Raw genomic sequence first — 19,566 nt, forward strand, 5'->3', positions numbered from 1 at the left:
AAAGAAACAAACAAAAATCTGTTCATGCTACCTGCTTGTTATTGTGCACACAAAATCATTGACACCATTCTAGCTTGCTTACAGAATCACAGATTCGTAGAGTTGGATCACGTCCAACCCTCTGCAATGCGGGAACAGTTGCAAAATGAAGTATTTAAACTGGGGCAGCCGAAGGTAGCTCTCGGTCGCCTCAAGGGTCCTGAGGTGACTTACTGTAGGCTGGCGAGGATTTCTGGCTCCTAGTAGCAGCCACAAAATGACTCTTTCCTGGCCAAATTAGAAAGAAATGAAGAAAGCTTTTGGGAACCTGGAGTGGAAGGATGTGAGCTACATTCTGGCATTCCGCTCTGGTACTCAACTGCCTGGATTCAAAATTATTTAATTCTAAAAGTATATCTTTTGCACCCAGCTCCCATTGGTGGATCTCAAGGTTATATCATCATCATCATCATCATCATCATCATCATCATCATAATCATCATCATCATCATCATCCCACAAGCCCCAAGTCTGCCACTCTTGCTTTCTACTGTTTTTGTATTCTGCACTGCATTCTGTATCTAAAGGCAGCACCATGTCATACCATTGTGGTGAGTGTTTCCTCTTAACTGCACAATATTTTATTTTATTTTGCTCAAGACTGTGATAGGTCAGTCTTTTGAGGAACTAAAGAATGGGTGGTCCAGCCTTGAGGTAATTAGACTGGGTTTTTTAAAATGTTTTTTACTGGTCACTGATTCTGTAATAAATGTTCCTGAAGACATCCCACTGTCTAAATGCAGAGTCACCTTCAAATTCTGTTGGGAGAAGTTCTTTAGCAGATGATAGAACCATTAAGCTAATGCTGTGATCCAGCACCACAGCTTCATCCAACCTGGGGCAATCCAGTTGCTGTGATTCTAACATCCATCAGTTTGAGCTGTGCTGACTCTGGCTGGGCTGGTGAGAGTGGAAGTCCAATACATCTGGAGGTTTGCAAAGGCTGCTATGCCCATTTATGTGGGTATATTAGGTTGAACGCAAGGGAACTTCCTTCCGAACAGACATGTATAGGACTGCACTTTTGAGAGATTGAACTAGATGATGTTATGAAGTCAATTGCTCCACCTGCAATATTGGAATTAACAGTAACAACATTTTTGGAAGATTGGGAAAGGTTATGGAAAATTGATTTAAAAGTTACAGATTGTTCTTTGCTGAAAGAAAATTATATGAAGATGATGTATAGATGGTATACGACGCCAGTGCAGTTGGGAAAAATGTACAAAACCAGTTCAAATTTATGTATAAGAAAAAAGGAGGGGACATTTTACCATATGTGGTGGGATTGTAATGAAATTAAGAAATTTTGGGAAATGATATACAATGAATTGAAGAAAATGTTCCATCTAACATTTGTTAAAAAACCTGAAGCATTTTTGTTAGGGATTGTAGGAAAAGACCTGCCAAGGAAGCTGAAAAACAACTTTATGTATGCGACAACAGCGGTGAGAGTCTTAATAGCACAATGATGGGATGGAAGACTGAGGAAATCCTGACTCAAGAATTATGGCAAGAGAAACTGATGGACTATGCAGAACTGGCAAAATTGACACATAAACTATGGTTCCAGTTACAGATAGGTAGCCGTGTTGGTCTGCCATAGTCAAAATAAAAAATTCCTTCCAGTAGCACCTTAAAGACCAACTAAGTTAGTTCTTGGTATGAGCTTTCGTGTGCATGCACACTTCAGTGTGCATGCACACGAAAGCTCATACCAAGAACTAACTTAGTTGGTCTTTAAGGTGCTACTGGAAGGAATTTTTTATTTTGACATAAACTATGGGACATGGATAACTGTGACTTTAAAGAGGAATGGGAACCTTTTACCAAGTACCTAAAGATGCAACAAAGTGAATTGGACACCTTGGCAGGCATTGAATAAACACTCACAAATTTGTTTATTGATAATAATTAGTTAGATAAATTAAGGACTTATACAATTCTGTAACATGCAGAGAATAGCATTCTTAGAGAAAACAGAGATTGGAACTGAGGGAAGTCGGGGATGTGTGTGACGGCAGGTTGTTTATGGGAGGGAGGGGTGGGGGGAAATGAGGAAAAAAATTAAGGATGATATGTTTTAAGATGTTTTGTTGAATTACCTAATAAAAATTTAAAAAACAACAAAACAATAACAACATTTTGCTGTGTTTTTCAAGTGTCCAAAGCCCTTTGCCAGCACTATTGAGTTGTAATTCTTCCAACAACCCTTTAAGGTAAATCAGCATTATTATCCCCATGCGAAGGATTGAGACTGAGGAAAAGCATCTTGCCTAAGGCCACCTAGTGACTATGTGGTGGATGCAAGATCCACACAGGATTGTTGTAAGGATAAAGAAGATTATGAGGAAATACTTTGAATGCTCTGAAGTATTACATTGCTATTGACTATTGACAGCCAGTTTACTTAGAAACAGGGATAAGTAAATTCTAAGTAAGATTAATGAAATGTCGATCTTGGTAAAAAAAAATTTTTTTTTCATTTCCCCCCAATTTTTCTGAAATAGATTTAAAAAATTTAAGCTGCGGCTGAAAAACACGAGAACCCAAAAGGAGACCTGAAAGAACGCAGAGTAATAGCAACCCCTGACTTTTCAGTTGCTTCCAAATGTCTGCACACAGAATGGCTAAGAGGTAAATGGGCCTCATTAAAGGGGTAATTAGTTTTCCCAGGTTGATTACAGAGTTAAAGGATGCAATCTTGGACTGCAGAAGGATTTCCCACCATGTTTTTGATGCATCCTGTTTAATCTTCATTCTCCAGTTTATGCAAATATATCTGCTGAAATGCTTATCATGGCAGCTTGAAGCAAAACACTACAACAAAGTTTTTTTTTTAAAAAGCAACTATACTTAAGCAAATTAGAATTTAATTAAGGCTGCACTCTGAATGATTAGATGCAAATCTCATGCCACTTGGTGATTCTAGACGTTAATAAAATCAGCGATATTGAGTTGGGAGTAAGTGCATTTGAGACTGAAGTTTAAATGTAAAACACATAGATATTTATGTTTGGTAAGACAGTTTAAGATGTAAGACCTTGCCCTCCCAAAATTTACATTGTATCTTCCTTACCACCCAAATATTTCCTTCTCTGTACCACCACTGAAGCATGAATATATCCATGCTGTACAACTGGATATGCTCGGTGTGAGTCCTTCTTCAAATTTTATGGGAAATGCTGCCAACAGAATGCGGAAACAGAATGTGCATTTTGCTGGCAGTCCCTTATTCACTTGTAGCCACTTTGCTTTTCTAAACATTAATCAAATTTTACACATCACGGCATGAAGCTGTGTGGAGGGGGCTAAAAAAAGTCTTTCACAAATGGAATGGAAATTGGCCCCTGCAGAGAGGAACATAATTGTTCCCATAGTGTTGATGGGCCTACAGAGACCTAAAGCAGTGAAGTGTCTGCACATCACAGAAATTCCCTCTTTAGTCCAAGGAATAATGTGCTAGACCTGGAGGCAGAACATGTGGGCAGACGGAAGTGGCAGGAAAGTCTGCCTCTTAAGGAGGGCAATTCGTGTTTCTGGAAGTGGCCTCTTCATGCCTTGTGGAGCAGCTAAGGATCTGCGATGAATTTATTTGACCCTATCTGCATCAAGCTATATTCTATCTTTATCACCAAACTCCAAATATAATTGCACATTGTATTAATTAACATTATTTTTTAACATATTAGTGGCCATGTGGTGATTTTAGCTAATAAATTTTACTGTTTAATGTCTTAACCTGTATATTAAGGTACTTTTAAAGCTCTGTTCAGAGTAGGTAATGTCTTGATAATATAAATGTTTTAGGTTTTTTGTAATAATCCAGCATATTTTCTTTTAATTGTTGAATGATTCTGTGTACACTGTGGCAGCTTTCGGCTATGTGCAATAAAACTGACTGACTGACTATTTTGTCTGTGTTAAACTGGCTGCCAGTTCAGCTTCTCTGGATGCCTCTAAATGCAATCCTTAAGGAGGAACGTTGTAAAAGTGCTGCAGAAATAAGTGCCCAAAGGAACCATCTCAATGGCTCTCCACACACCCTGGTGGCCATGCATTTGGTGGCAGTAGGACTTGGCCCAGCCAGGCCAACCAAGCTTCCCACTCATGTGACAGAGGCCAATGCCCATGCATGTACCTTGGGTTCCTTCACACTACTATGTTCTACCTCTGCAGGCAGAGGCCAGTTGCTGAGGACCACAAGTGGGGAGACTGCTGTCTCGCTCAGGTCTTGCTTGTGGGCTTCCTATAGGCTTCTGGTTGGTTACTGTGAGAAAAGGACGCTGAATTAGATGAGCATTTGGCCAGATTTAGCAGGCTTCCTCTTAAGATATTACTTCTGAATGAACAGTTTCAGGGTGGGTCTACATGGAATTGGCGGAAATGACTGGCAGAATCCGAGACCAGGGAGAAGAGTCGGTGAAAGAAGACTGGAAGAAATTTAAAGACTATTTACAGAAATTTTGTAAAATTAATGAATGTTAGAAGGATGTGGGATAGAAATTAAGGGGTTTCTAGCTGTAATGCTTTAAGAGAATATGAAACAAAGGTTTATAAATGGATAAAAGCTTAATGGTAAGGATTTGCTGAACTAATAAATTTAAGTGGGATACAAAAAAGGGAGGTATGAGGAGGTCCGGGGAAATAAGTTTAAGGAAAATAAGAAACGGAAAATTAATGTGTTTTTAACTATTTTTCTTTTGCATTTTTATTTTTTCATTTTTATTGTAATGTGTGAAAAAATCTTAATAAATATCTTATAAAAAAAAACAAAACGGTTTCAGGGTGGGTACGACCAGCGGGTCCTAACCCACTAGCTTCTTTGCACATCTGCTGTGTGCACTGGATGTATTTGAAGAGGGCTGTTGCGTTCACAAAAACAGGGTTTGGCCTAAAGTGCAGCCTGGCTGGAACCAAACAAGCAGAAGTGAAATGGAAGGCTGTCAACATCCTACATGTGAGATAAAAGAGCTTTTAATAAGGTGCCTAAAAAGCCAAGTAATATACGATGCACTTAAAACACAAATGGCGCTACCATTATGTTGTGCACATGAAAGCAGATGGATCCTAGGCTTATGTTGGAATAGGCAGGAAAAAGCAATAGGAATGTACATTGCCTGCACTTTCTTATGTGAGAACCAAAAAGAAAAAGAAACAAACAACTAAAAACAACATTTAAAACGACAACAACGAAAAGCATTTCTGGGAGTCTGGTCAAGCATGAGAAGTGTGAGAGCTGACCTGCCTTTTATTTGCAATAAACTCAGCTTGAAATGAAAGGATTTATAACAAGAACTGAAACTCTAAAACTGAGCACGGTGGTGGTGGTGGGGGGGGTAGATGTAGAGAGAAAGGAGATTACAGCTGACGATGAAACTAAGGGAACACTCTCCAAAGGAGATTAACCAGTGATCACTAGGGCATGCCTACGTTACAGACTGAAATTAGTTTAATAGTTATTAACTCGCTCCAGAGACACCTGGAAGCATAATTCTTTGCCAGGTGAAGGTTCTCCAACAAAGGTTTCCTGCTCTATAATTTTGAATATTGCTTTGGATGAAGACATGACAGTGAAGCTGGGGGTACCTCAGACTCAGGAGCCCAGTGGGGCCTGTCAACCCTCCACAACTGCCCCACCACCACTACCACATACCCTTCTCCCCAGGGCACACAGCTCCCTGATGCAGAAACGAGCCTGCTGTCTACAGCCAAGGTGGTACAACTGGGTCAACCTGAGGGCCACCCTCCCTTCTGGAGTGCTGTGGGGCTCCAGGCAGAAGCGGGGGGAGCAATGAATTTTACCTTAGCCTAGATTCCACATGCGCTCACACACCTCTCTCTGTTCTCCACCCAGGCAAGGAAGAGCCATGAGCAGAGTTCAAGGGAACATCCCAGCCAGAAATAAAAGACTCAAGGAGGCTGCAAAATAGAGCTGGTGAGGGTTTTCCTTGGGTTGGGGGGAGGATAAAGGTGAGCAACCAGAGAGGCCTGGGGGCCCTCATTCCGTTCCTGGGCCTGAGGTCCCCCACCTTGGGAATTTAGGTAAAATTTACATTCACTGCTTCACCTACTTTTGTGTCTCTCCCAACCTGCCCCTGGCATGTAGCCCGCAGAAGTTTGCCCCCAAAGGAATGGGCTCCTTGAGCCAAACAACCTTTCCCCTCTGTGCCTGGATGTAGCTCCCTCACTGGAATGGAGAGAAAATGGCAGACACACCAACCGAACAATTTCTTAAGTTGTATCCTGCTTTCCATGTGGGATTTGAGATGTGGCCTTCTGATGGATGTGTGCATGTGGGGTTTGCCTTTGGATGCAGGAACTTAAACTGCAAACAGGAGTGATATTACACTAGGTATGTAATGATTACAATAATGTAAGCCTTGGCATGGTAACTCAACATGGGCTCAGAAAGGCAGAATATTTACCAGACTATATCCTGCATTTCAGTGCCGTACAAACCTTACATCAGGTTCTAATCTGATATTAAAGTTTTCAGCTTACTGACCCTTCCCTTCCCTCTCTGAATCTTGCTAGATGAGCAAATCTGATTCTACATCACATGTGGGTTCCAAGGAACAATGTACCAGGATCTGTTGTCCTAAAATCACTGTTCCGCTGCTCACATAAGTGTGAGCATAAATCAGGTACAAAATGCATTAATCACATTAATCACTTCAGGCTATGCACCCTATGTTGAATTTATTATGTTTTCTTCAGCACAAAAAAACCTGATTCATTTCAGAAACACCCATAGAAACATGGGCTTCAATCAAAACTAATTACAATCCTGTGTTCTAACATGTATCTGCTGTTTGGAGCATGCAGAGGTTGAAAATAAATTAGGCTCTGCTGCCAAATGAAATCCATTAAGACCTTTAGTTTTAATTATACTGCATGTTTGGAATGGGGTGTGTGTGTGTGATAGAGAGAGAGATCCTTAGGGTCTTGTGGAGAAAGAAATGTACAGCAGCATAAACTCCTGCACAAGGAACAGGAAATGTCTCCAGGGCCTGGAATAGAGTCAGTGCTCCCTTGCTTACCACCTTATATGGCCTGCCTGAGCCTAACCCATTTTCCACTTCACCATATGCATTAGGCAAACCAATTTCTAGCTCACACATACTGCGTATGTAATCATAAATGTGGTCTTTCTCCCCTCTCCCCCGCCTCTACTCCTGCTGGTAAACTTTATTCTTTCACTGTTGACAGTTGCTCAAAAGAAAAGAAGGCGGCTCAGCTGCTTAAATGATACCTTTTTGATTGCCAAGCAATTAAGAAAGAAAGAAAATTATCATATTTATTAGTCTGATGACAACTGAAAATGCATGCTACCAATGTAATTTGGTGATGTGCCTAGACAGGGAGCAGTTTCAGATTATTCAGTACACACACAGACAGTACAAACCAACCTCAATGGAAATTGAGTTGTTAAAGCATTGGGCGGTTGCGGGGGGGGGGGGGAGTCCTTTCAGTTTGATTTGTCTTTTGACAGTGAAGTGTCTTACAGTATTTTTTGAGCCCAAGGGACAGAGTGAGTTAGAATTTAAATTACAGGTTATATATCACACCACTGAGAGATAACTAACTGTTCTCTGTCGTCAACAAAACAGCTACGGTGTTGGCTCCTATGGTGTTCATCTCCTATTTTAGAACGAAATTCATGAAAAGCAATGAGAAGATGGCAGACAAAAGTGTCTTCCAGTTAACGAATGTGTGGAAGCCATTTATCTGACCCAATGCCTATTTAGAGACGTCGCTGGAGCACGTGGAAAAAGTTGAAATGCTGCTCCAGTATTGTGTGACTGGACCAGAGGGAATGTACGATGGATGGTTTCAGGGGAAAACCTCATAAGAAGCTTGGAGAGGTGTGTGTGCAGAAAGCTCTCACTTTTTTCATGGCTGCAATGCCGCCCACTGTGTGGTCGAGGGGTCTGTGGTTCCCACTCTTCTCTTTGCTGCATCTCTTGCTATACCCACCATTGCCTCAGGCCCTGTGGTCCCCAGAGGTTAGCGCATGAAAAAATACAGTCCTGGGGCTAGAAAAGGTCCTCCATCCCTGGCCTAGGGCAATCAGACCACCACCTTCGATGTCAGGATGCAGCGTTATTGTACAGAAAGCCTTTGGGTGCTGCTATTCCATGATAAAAGCTATACTGTAGTTAAAGCTTTTATTAAAGCTGTGGTTTTCCCAGTAGTGATGTATGGAAGTGAGAGCTGGACCATAAAGAAGGCTGATCGCCAAAGAATTGATGCTTTTGAATTATGGTGCTGGAGGAGACTTTTGAGAGTCCCATGGACTGCAAGAAGATCAAACCTCTCCATTCTGAAGGAAATCAGCCCTGAGTGCTCACTGGAAGGACAGATCCTGAAGCTGAGGCTCCAATACTTTGGCCACCTCATGAGAAGAGAAGACTCCCTGGAAAAGACCCTGATGTTGGGAAAGATGGAGGGCACAAGGAGAAGGGGACGACAGAGGACAAGATGGTGGGACAGTGTTCTCGAAGCTACGAACATGAGTTTGACCAAGCTGCGGGAGGCAGTGGAGGACAGGAGGGCCTGGCGTGCTCTGGTCCATGGGGTCACGAAGAGTTGGACACGACTACACAACTAAACAACAACAACAATTCCATGATAATTTAAATTACGGCAGTATTGGAAACATTTGCTTGCCATGTTACATAAAACCCCCACCCATTCCTTCGTGCGGATATCCCCTTAGACGAGAGACATTTGTAAAACATGGGAATCGCCTCACCACAACTTCTCTCAGGCGTAATATTTAATCTGTGGATTTTCATTCACAAACGTGCAAGATTACCTGGATGTTGTGAAAATGCCATATATCAGTGTTGTTCTGGGGTTATCTGTTTCTAGCAGGAACACATCCTCTGTGGGAAAGAAGCAAAACAGAGGCTGAATATATCTGAATGTGATTTCCAAACTGCACCACACATACCCTGACCTTATTCCATCTGAAGCCAATGGAATTTTTTGTTTAGGCTACACACTGTAGGAAACCCATGTTGCACAATACTTTTATTATGTCACTGACAAGATAGTCTGTCTGATGGAAAGAGGAGAAAAATGTTTAAAAGTGTATGTAGCTTATGATAGCCAAATTGGTGCAAGTTTCAAATGGATGACTCCCAATCCTTGATTGCCCTGAGGCCATCACTTGCTCTATGCTCCTGAAGGCACCTCAGTGCAAATGCAAAAATTAGAGGGAAATTAGAGGAAAAAATATTTTTTCTGTTTAGAAATTGCTACAATTATATACTTTAGCCTGTAATGTGGACGTATCTGAATCTCTCATTTTAGCTTATAATGTGTATTATAATGGCTGATTTTGTTCATGTTTTGATTCTGATTTTAGCATTGATTTTCATTGACAATTTTAATACATATTTCACATGCTTTGTAAACCACTTAGAGGTTTTGGCCACAACAACTAAGCAGGAAATAATAAATTGTACCTAATTCATCAAAGTAGGTTTCTGTGCCATCGTCATCCATTACTGAACACACAAGTCTTGCTTTCAAATAAGTTGTCCACTTGTTCACAAGGCTGCGTTGTCCACCAGTGTCATTCTGGGGGTGGGGGGAGCAGAGAAGAAACCACTTACTAACTCCAAAAACTACACAGACATCCACTAGCACTTTCAACATTAGTTAGTGAGGTTTTTTAAAAAATATATGCATGAAAATACACCAGCATTTTATTGTCAATTTCTCCTAAAACATGCATTTTTGCAAAGCAATCTTTTTCACCACACGTATATATATTCTAACACATGAATTTTTGTACATATTACTTGGATGAAGAACTGCTTTGCTAAATCTGGAGAAGTAAGAATTTCAGAAGATGACTGTGTTTCGGTTTTGTGTTTACCTCTTACTGTGAGTGGAATCAATTTTCTTTCCCATCCCTACTTTCAATTAGCATTTGGACTTTAAAAGCTTCTCATTTTTTCCTGCCCAAACTGTACAATCAGGACACTAATCAGAATATCAGATCCTTCCACCACTGAAGAGACCATCTATGGTGTAGAATTGCGTTATGAATGCACAACATATTTGCATTGAACAAAGAAACAAATTAAAGGTGGAAGTTATGTTATGAGGTTGCTACCAGCCAATGCAAATTATGTGGTACAGTTTCCTGGACTGAACCATATCTGGAAGCATGCTAGAACACCTGCCCACAAAATATAGGAAAATAACATGTCAGAGTGGAAGAAAAGAAACACTAGCATGCCTAAGTCTTCTCTCTTATGGTGCCCCATTTCCATTTGCAGACAGGGTTGCTGTCCCTCATGGAAGAGCGTTCAAATATATAATACCCATCAGCAGTCTGTTGTGGAACAGTCCAAGAGAAGGCGTTGCAAATGGTTCTGCTGTTCAATGCGCAGAACAGTCAACTAAAATGAAAGGAGCATATGTACCTAGCAGGCCACAGTGTAGAAACCATTCTTTTCATTCTAATAGGGAGCATTAGACCCTGTCCAACAACAACAACAACAACAACAATTATTATTATTATTGTTGTTGTTGTTGTTGTTGTTGTTGTTGTTGTTGTTGTTGTTGTTGTTTTATACCCCACCCATCTGGCTGGGTTTCCCCAGCCACTCTGGGCAGTTTCCAACAAAACACTAAAATACAATAACCTATTAAACATTAAAAGCTTCCCTAAACAGGGCTGCCTTCAGATGTCTTCTAAAAGTTTGATAGTTATTTTTCTATTTGACATCTGGTGGGAGGGCGTTCCACAGGGCAGGCACCACGACTGAGAAGGCCCTCTGCCTGGTTCCCTGTAACTTGGCTCCTAACAGTGAGGGAACCGCCAGAAGGCCCTCGGCGCTGGACCTCAGTGTCTGGGCAGAACGATGGAGGTGGAGACGCTCCTTCAGATATACTGGACTGAGGCCATTTAGGGCTTTAAAGTTCAGCACCAACACTTTGAATTGTGCTCGGAAATGTACTGGGAGCCAGTGTAGGTCTTTCAAGACTGGTGTTATATGGTCTCGGCAGCCACTCCCAGTCCCCAGTCTAGCTGCCGCATTCTGGATTAGTTGTAGTTTCCAGGTCACCTTCAAAGGTAGCCCCATATAGAGAGCATTACAAAAGATTCCTGTTGCTGACTTCTAGTAAGGTCATCAGATACAGAGCATCACACACATCCATCCCATGTTCTTTTGAAGCCTGGTTTTGCAAGTTTTGGCATAGACAAATGCAAGTGGAATTGTGCCCCGGGACTTTTAGCAAGTCATCTGGGTTTCATTATGACAATAATGGTTTAATAATATTTAGTGTTTTCTGCCTCTGGGTGCCTTCACAGCAACAACAACAGCAACAACAAAGAAGAACCAGATAAAAACACAACAGGCTTTTTCCATTGCTCATCCCTACAACTGAAATGAAAAGACCCAACTCACCAACCAGTTAGACCATGTGCTAGGAAACTGTTTGTACCAAGGAGGTTTGTGATGTTGAAAGCTTTCCTATTACAATGCACAGATTGATGAAGGGAAGAGCTGTTTTCATGTGTTTTGGAGAGGGAGGCCATGTCATGCTTGAGTCGCCTTGTCACCTGCCACCTACAGTGATCCCAGGCGAACAGGAGCAGTGGAAGGCGCCTTCATGCACATTTGCTGCCCAGAAGAAGGACCCTACAATATCATCAATACTTGCTTAGAGCCAGCAGGCCCTGGGCCTCATGCAACTAGCTGGGATTAAGAACCAAAGATGAGTTGACTGGATAAGACCAATGGACCATCTAATCCAGCATCATGTTTTCACAGTAATTAATCCACTAGGAGTCTTGGTTGACCACAAACTTGACATGAGCCAACAGTGTGACGCGGCAGCTAAAAAAGCCAATGAAATTCTGGGCTGCATCAAAAGGAGTATAGCATCTAGATCAAGGGAAGTAATAGTGCCACTGTATTCTGCTCTGGTCAGACCTCACCTGGAGTACTGTGTCCAGTTCTGGGCACCACAGTTCAAGAAGGACACTGACAAACTGGAACGTGTCCAGAGGAGGGCAACCAAAATGGTCAAAGGCCTGGAAACGATGCCTTATGAGGAACGGCTAAGGGAGCTGGGCATGTTTAGCCTGGGGAAGAGGAGGCTAAGGGGTGATATGATAGCCATGTTCAAATATATAAAAGGATGTCACATAGAGGAGGGAGAAAGGTTGTTTTCTGCTGCTCCAGAGAAGCGGACACGGAGCAATGGATTCAAACTACAAGAAAGAAGATTCCACCTAAACATAAGGAAGAACTTCCTGACAGTAAGAGCTGTTTGACAGTGGAATTTGCTGCCAAGGAGTGTGGTGGAGTCTCCTACTTTGGAGGTCTTTAAGCAGAGGCTTGACAACCATATGTCAGGAGTGCTCTGATGGTGTTTCCTGCTTGGCAGGGGGTTGGACTCGATGGCCCTTGTGGTCTCTTCCAACTCTATGATTCTATGATTCTATGATTCTAAGATACCTGTGGGAAATCCACAAAAAGGACCTGAACACAAGCGCACTTTTCTCTCACACAGTTTGAAGTAAAATAGACTCATTCCTGCCTTCCTTCCTAAAGGAAAGCACAGAACTGTATCTAATTCCAGCCATTTCCAGAGATGTCTTTGGATGCTGCTCCCTCCCTTCTGTTGAAACATCTATTTATGCAAGGGAGAAGCGATCAAGCAAGTCAATAATGCTAAACAGAAGCTCGCGGTAAATATAGACTCGAGCAGAATAATTTTGCTGACTCAGGAAACTACTCCACTGCAGGAACACTTTGCAAAACCAGGCACAGGGTATTGACAGCTGTCCTTCCTACACCACTCCCTGCTTACCGGGCATATTCTAGCAATCATAGAGTGGATCTGCTTGGTGCTGCCACTGTTGTCCGTCAGTTTCTCCTTGAAAAAGAAGTATACTTTAGCGTCATTGGGGTCAGTGCCATCTGGGATGAGGTGGGCATCCACAAACACAGGCTCTGAAATGACACAAAAACATGCACCATGGAGAGCAAGTATCTACACCACAGACCAACTCTGCAGAAGCCTGCAACAAAATGGGACTCCCTGTGGTCATACAGCTGTTGCCTGCTGTCAGCTGTGGGGAATGTATATTCCAAAAGTCTGATTTGTTACCTGCATGTCAATTATTAATAAATTTATCGAGTCTAACTCAAGAGTCCTGGAGAAAAGGTTTGCTTCAAGATACATATTCCAAGCATCTGATGCTATTTTAGTCTGAGAAATTATTAATTATGCAAAGTTTACTTTCTCTCCTCTTTCTCTTGTGTAAATTGATAGATTATTTGATTGAGTGAGGCACATTGCAAAATAGACTTAAATCATAACTTTGAAATCCAAGAAATTTGAAAAGTGTTAGTTTCAAGAGTACCACCTTGGAGTTTGGCTTGTCACACAAACCACATTGCAGATTACACGTCACCTGAACAGAGATGTGTAAAAAGACATGCATACATAGTGTTGGATAGCAGCAGTGGCGTAGCGTGGGTTGTCAGCACCCGGGGCAAGGCAAGTAATTTGCGCCCCCTAACCCGTGGATTTGCGCCCCCTAACCCGTGGATTTGCGCCCCCTAACCCTAACCCCCAGATGTTGCACCCGGTGCGGCCGGGCCCCCCTGCACCCCCCACGCTACGCCACTGGATAGCAGATCAAATACCATGGCTGACAAATCACATGCCTGATATAGTCTGATGATCCATTTGAAAAATTGTATATATTGAAACTTCTCAAATTTGCTAATCAATTTGTCAAATGTGCCAAATTAACCTCTTGTGATTTGTAGTTCTGTTTGCAGAAAAGCCAACCAAGCTTATTTATCTGTTTATAAAAGCATTTCCACTTACATGCTGCAACATGTACAACAATGAAACTCAAAACCTGGCCCTCTTACCACTCAGCCATTTGGAATTGTGTTGGTCGGTTCTCACAGCATTCCGTCTGGTTAAACTGCGGAAAATGGCAGCGTCAGTCCCCATGAAATCAATGTACATCCCTGAAAATAGTTCTTCATCTGCAGAAAGGGAAAAAGAGGGGGAAAATAAATGCATCCTCATTTACTTTGGGACAAATTCAGCAGTCATTTCCTATTTGATCCATGCACACTTTCTAATTCTGTCAGAAGTGGGATGAGAGCGGGGCTTCCCTCTGACTCACGATTCCAGGTCTGCAACGGAGCATCCCATCTTCTTGGAAACCTTTGGGCAACCATATAATTAAACAGAATAGCGTAACCAACCACAAATGTGGAGGAAATGTTTCGTGTGGAAGATCGTTTAGTGGTTGAAGTTGCCAGGGGAGTCAGCTTCAGAAGATGGAAAAAATTAACATGATGCTACTTTCAACAGAAACAGCCACCCCAGTTTATGTGCTAGAAAAGTGGCAAAGTGGGGTGAAGGAGGCTCAAAATAGTTTTGTTTCTAGTGTGGGTAGGCAACGCAGCAGACCAAAGCCACACCCTAGTTCAGTCTCATGGGTGATAGAGTCTAGAGCTATACATAATAAAGAGTACAACCCGACCTTCAGCATAGTTTGCGTTCCCAAGGGCCCCTGCGCGACTGTGCACCCTAGCCACTTACTGTGGCAAAGGCAGAGACTGTCTGACTGTTTCCCCCAAGTGTGAATCTTAGCAGGGGAGATGAGGAAGCAAAGATAAGCAAATAAAAGCATATGGCTGAGGTGCACAATGAGGGGAGGGCTGTACCAAAGCTCCTGTTACTGGAGTTCATTAAATACTTGAGTTTGCTAAAGACACGGGAGTTCATTAAATAAGTCACGGCTTGTGTTCTGGTGTTCATGGCTAGTGGTCAGAGATGGGGGAGCTCAGGCTTGGGGGCAACATATGGCTCTCCAGGCCTCTCCCTCTTCTCAAGACTCTCCCCAGTCACAACCCTCCCAAGCCACACTCCCTCCCCACAGGTCACATCCTCCCACCATCCTTACTTTGCCCCCTCCTTGAACTTTTTCGCCTGGCTAGAATCTGTCCTTGAATTTTGATAAAGAATCTTGCTTGCCTGCATGGGGGTGGGGGTGTTTAGAAACCAGCCTGTTGTACAAAGAAGCATTCACATTCATTGCTCTGCCTGCTTTTGCCTCTGGCCCCACCCATCACACGGGCCCCAAAAGGGTTGTCCAGAAAAAAATGTGGCCCTGAAAACTTTCCTCTATGCTTGCTGTAGATGCCTTCCTCCTTGGAAATGGGGGCCAGATAGGAAACCTTGTAGGGAAATAGCCAATCTCTGTGGTGACCAACACACAAGGAAGGGGATTCAAGAGTCCTAGATCCCAAAATGAGAAATTCTGAATCTGGGCCATTTTGCCTTTGTTTCCCTTCGTGTGTGATGAACATCTGACAATACCACTGGCCCTTCCGGTCTTCTCAAAGGGCAGAGGCTTGAGAAAGAACTGTGAGCAGAGGGCTGTCCCTTTTCCACTCTCGGGACCCCCTGGGAAACTCACCAAACCCACTGCACCCAGAGGTGGGTGCGGAGAGTGCAGCTGCCTCTAAGGAGGCACAGCAGTGGGCAACCTGAGGAAACACCACCCAGCTTGCTGCCTGCCCATAAAAGCAAACTCTGCCCATGGGGTGGTAAAGAAGCTGGAGGAGAAGCAGGCAGAGGCCGGGTAAAGAATGATGAGCAGAGGGGGGCTATTTGTATCAGCAATGTATTAATGCAATGCTTTTATATGTTAACTGTATTTCTGTAATATTTATGGTTCTTTAAGTTGTTGGTTGTTGCTTTTATATATATATATATGTAGTGGTATAGAGATTGCGTGGGGGACGGGAACACATCTCAATTTCAGTGTGGCACTCTGCAGATGGAAGCCACAGGAAAGACTAGCCTTGTATCCTTCAAGTTTCAATTGGCTAATAAGACTGAACAAAAGCTGGACATATTAAATTGGAGCCAAAGTGAATTTCAGTCTCAAAATGTTTCCGTAAAGGGAATTAGGCCTGTAACCTTCACTTGTAATAACAGGATTATGGACCAAAATTCTTTTGCGCTGAAGGATTCAGCTCATGTGTCACAAAGTGTGTACACTGTACATAGGTATGAATTACAATTCCCCTCCTGTCTGGGGCCCTCAACACAAGTCTGGTGGGTTGGCGAGGCAGTTCATAGAAACAAACCATTAGCAAAAAATAATCACTCACTTTTACAGTTACTGTGAAGAACTGGCTGAATTCCCTCCCCTCCAATGGTATCTTTTTTACTTTGGTTTGCAGATTGCCCACCAGCAATAAGAAATGGCTATTCATCCACTTAACTACTGTTAGTTGCTGTCAAGATCACCAACTCAACACCCACTCTTCATGCAATCACGGACAACTTTCAGCCTCAAGGCACCTTCCGTTTTCTCTCTTTCAACAAAAGCAACACGGAACCTGTTGCGAGGGACAGGGCAGCAGCCGAAAAGTGAGCTTTGCTTCTTTGTTCAGGTACATAGAAGCAACATGGCTTGAGTCATTTGTAAGGCTTTAGCACCAGCCTTGAGTGCCAGTGAAGATGGAAAGTTTAAAGCAGGTGCGGCCAATGTGGTGCCTTTCAGATGTTCTTGGGCTTCAACTCCCAACAGCCCCAGCCAGAGTGGCCAATGGCTATGGATGACAGGGTCCAACAATACCTGGAGGTCACTCACAACAACATCTGGCTGCCCCTGGCATAGAGCCTGAGTTCAAATAACTTGCCTCTGCCAGAGGCTTACCAGTGCCTTCTGTAGATGTAACACTGGATCTCTGTAAACTATGGTTTGCAACCACGAACCCGTCTTGGGAATAAAGCTCCCTTTCCTCTTCAGCACATATCCCATCACACTTTAATCAGCTTTAATCACAGGCTAGCTTTGTAGCCAGGCATTTATTTATTTAAATATAAGTCAATGCCCTGCCTCTTTTCCCCATAAAAGCCTGAAAGTGGCTTATAAAAAAATCAAAAACCTAAAAACCACAGTAAGTGGGATGAAACATTTCAATTTAGTAGGACTAGTTAATATACAGGGAGGCAGCAGCAGCAGCAGCAGCATACTAATGTCAGCAAACTCAATAGCTACAGAATATTTGCCAATTAGTCATATGAATTGGCCTGTCAGTTCTTATTGTGAAGGCAGCTCCATAGCAGAGACGCCATCATTGAAATGCTTCTGCTCCTGTTAGGCAGCTACTAGCTCCAGGTGATCTTCCAGACCAGTAAAAGTTACCAAGCTGTCTTAAAACCACAGATATTGCAGTATTTGAACTACTGGTATTAAGAATTGCATCATAAATTGGTCTTGTTATAATGAGGCTATTAGTGAAAACTAATCAAAATTATTATAAAATAAAATAAAACCACAGATATGGAGGACGACTTTTAGGTCTGATAATCCACACTCCTCCTTGATGTAGGAGATCTATAGGGATAACATACCCAACTGATGGCTGTTCAGTCTCTGCCTGAAGACCTCAAGCAAGTGAGAGACTATGCCACCCAAGTAAATGGTTCCATTGTCAAACTGCTTTTTCCGATTAAAACAGGGGCAAGGAACCTTTGGCTTGCCATATATTGCTGAAACACAGTTCCCATCATCCTTGGCCATTGGCCATAGCTGCTGGGCATGATGGGAGTTCAGCCAGAGAGGAGTCCAGACTATACCTCTCTTCTGCATTAGCCTAGAGCTTGTACAGTGAAAATTAAGTGCAATATTTCCCTCCTCTTCTGCCCTGGTGAGCAAAGGCACTAATGTAATACAGATGGTGTCCTGTTCTGTCTTGCTGCTCCCTGGCCGGGAGGTAGGATTGTTCCCTTAATCACTTGCCTACCGAAAGGGGGACAAGTCACTCAATTGGTGGATGGAAAAGATGTACTCTGTCCATAACAAGGCCTGGATGTCTAGCAAAAACACTGGGACCAGAGCTATTGCCAAGCTCTGAGCCTGCTCACTAAGAGGGAATGTGGCCTTACTGGGAACAGGTTCATCTTCCATCTCCAGTTCAACCATCAACATCTCCATCTTGTCTGGATTAAACTTTCGTTTCTTTACTCATCCTTAGGCAAGCAGTTTCTCAGCTCTAGAAATTATTCATAGTGGACCCAGCCATGGGAAGAGGAGACAAAACCAAGGAGCCATCAGTAGTCTTAGCTATAATTAATATTAAATGAGGTTCCCGTCTTAACCATTTGCTTATGTTCTCATGTGAAACTAGAGTCTGAGGCAGATTTACAGACCATGGTTAAGAAGAAACCTAGTTAACTGCTATAATCCCTGGCCCTTGACCATTCTGGCTGGGGTTGATGGGAGCTGTGATCCAAAGATTTGGAGACCACCATGTTGGTTAAGCCTGGTGAAAATGCATACCTCAACTACAGGTGGATAACAAGGGAAGGAAAAGAAAATGTACCCTAGATAAGGAAGGAAGGAAGGAAGGAAGGAAGGAAGGAAGGAAGGAAGGAAGGAAGGAAGGAAGGAAAGGGAGGTATTGTACGTTCCTGAAGCTGGTTCCTGATTTTGCCAGTGTTTTGTCTGCACTGAAACTAATGTCCTTATTCAAGCTGCTCAGAAGGGCTCGCATCTACAATCTCAGGATCATTCTACTGACCTACAGGTCCTATTGAGTTGTTGTAAGGATTGTTGTAGGAGAAAGGCTTTGGACACTGAAAAAAGGCTATATAAATCTGAAACACATTTTAATTAACCTTTCCATTGCAAACACAATTACCCCATATTTTCCTGTCATTGATTTCCTACAGGATTGCCTGTTACAGCTCAGCTTTATAGTTCTCACAAAGCTCTTATGTTTATCACTGATCCAGTTTTTTAATATAAAAAATTAAACACTGGAAAAGAACGGTGCTATTCTTAATCCCACTGCATACCAGCTTTATTAGTTATGTCTTAAGCATTCCAAGAGCCTACTTGTCTAATCAGGCACCAATAATATCTGTCAGCTCCACTTCCTTTTGGCTTAATTGTTAAATTCCCCCAAACAATTTGTCTTAGTGAGTGCAGTAACCAGCTCACACACTTTGGTACTGCTTCTCTCCAGTGCATACCTGATAAAATCTTAGAATCATTTGCGGTGGAGCAGAAAGAACACACAATTAAGTTTTTGGGTTTTTTCCATTGCCAAAAAGATAGAAAACAAACCATAAACCAGTACTGAAAACCATAGTTTGAATATGGATATAAGGACAACCTGTTAGTTAACCATGGTTACCAATGGTGCACATATTACTCTACACCAGTAAAGGAAAGGAGACCAGAGGAGGAGGAGGAGGAGGAGAAGTTACATGTTATGGTAAACCATGGTTTGCAGGAAGCCAGCATTATATTTGCACCAGACTGTACCGATATACCGGTATATGTTGAAAAGGTTTAGCTGTTCAAGATGCAAAATTATAACTTGTATTTAAAATCATGTTGATGTGTTTGCATTTGGCTATGACTGATTTTAACACAACTTTCATTATTTATCCCGTTCCCAGTGAACTTTTAGGGTTTCATTAAAAAAAATTCAG

At 42.5% G+C, this 19,566-nt stretch overlaps 1 protein-coding gene across 2 annotated transcripts in view; it reads right to left on the minus strand.

The window, feature by feature from the left end:
• SEMA3C (semaphorin 3C) overlaps nt 1–19,566 on the minus strand; it is a 132,086-nt gene that overhangs the window by 36,889 nt on the left and 75,631 nt on the right. For both annotated transcript variants that reach the window (XR_014516740.1, XM_083464058.1), the window contains exons 7-10: nt 13,962–14,081; nt 12,886–13,028; nt 9,516–9,630; nt 8,861–8,930 (exon numbers count right to left, since the gene is read on the minus strand). Coding sequence is in view for 1 of the 2 variants with exons in the window: in XM_083464058.1 (XP_083320184.1) it covers nt 8,861–8,930; nt 9,516–9,630; nt 12,886–13,028; nt 13,962–14,081 (448 nt within the window). In the remaining variant the exon portion in view is untranslated. The remainder of the gene's footprint in view (nt 1–8,860; nt 8,931–9,515; nt 9,631–12,885; nt 13,029–13,961; nt 14,082–19,566) is intronic.

The sequence above is a fragment of the Podarcis liolepis genome (genome assembly GCF_965112155.1).
Source record: "Podarcis liolepis genome assembly, chromosome: 10".
NCBI lineage: Eukaryota > Metazoa > Chordata > Lepidosauria > Squamata > Lacertidae > Podarcis > Podarcis liolepis.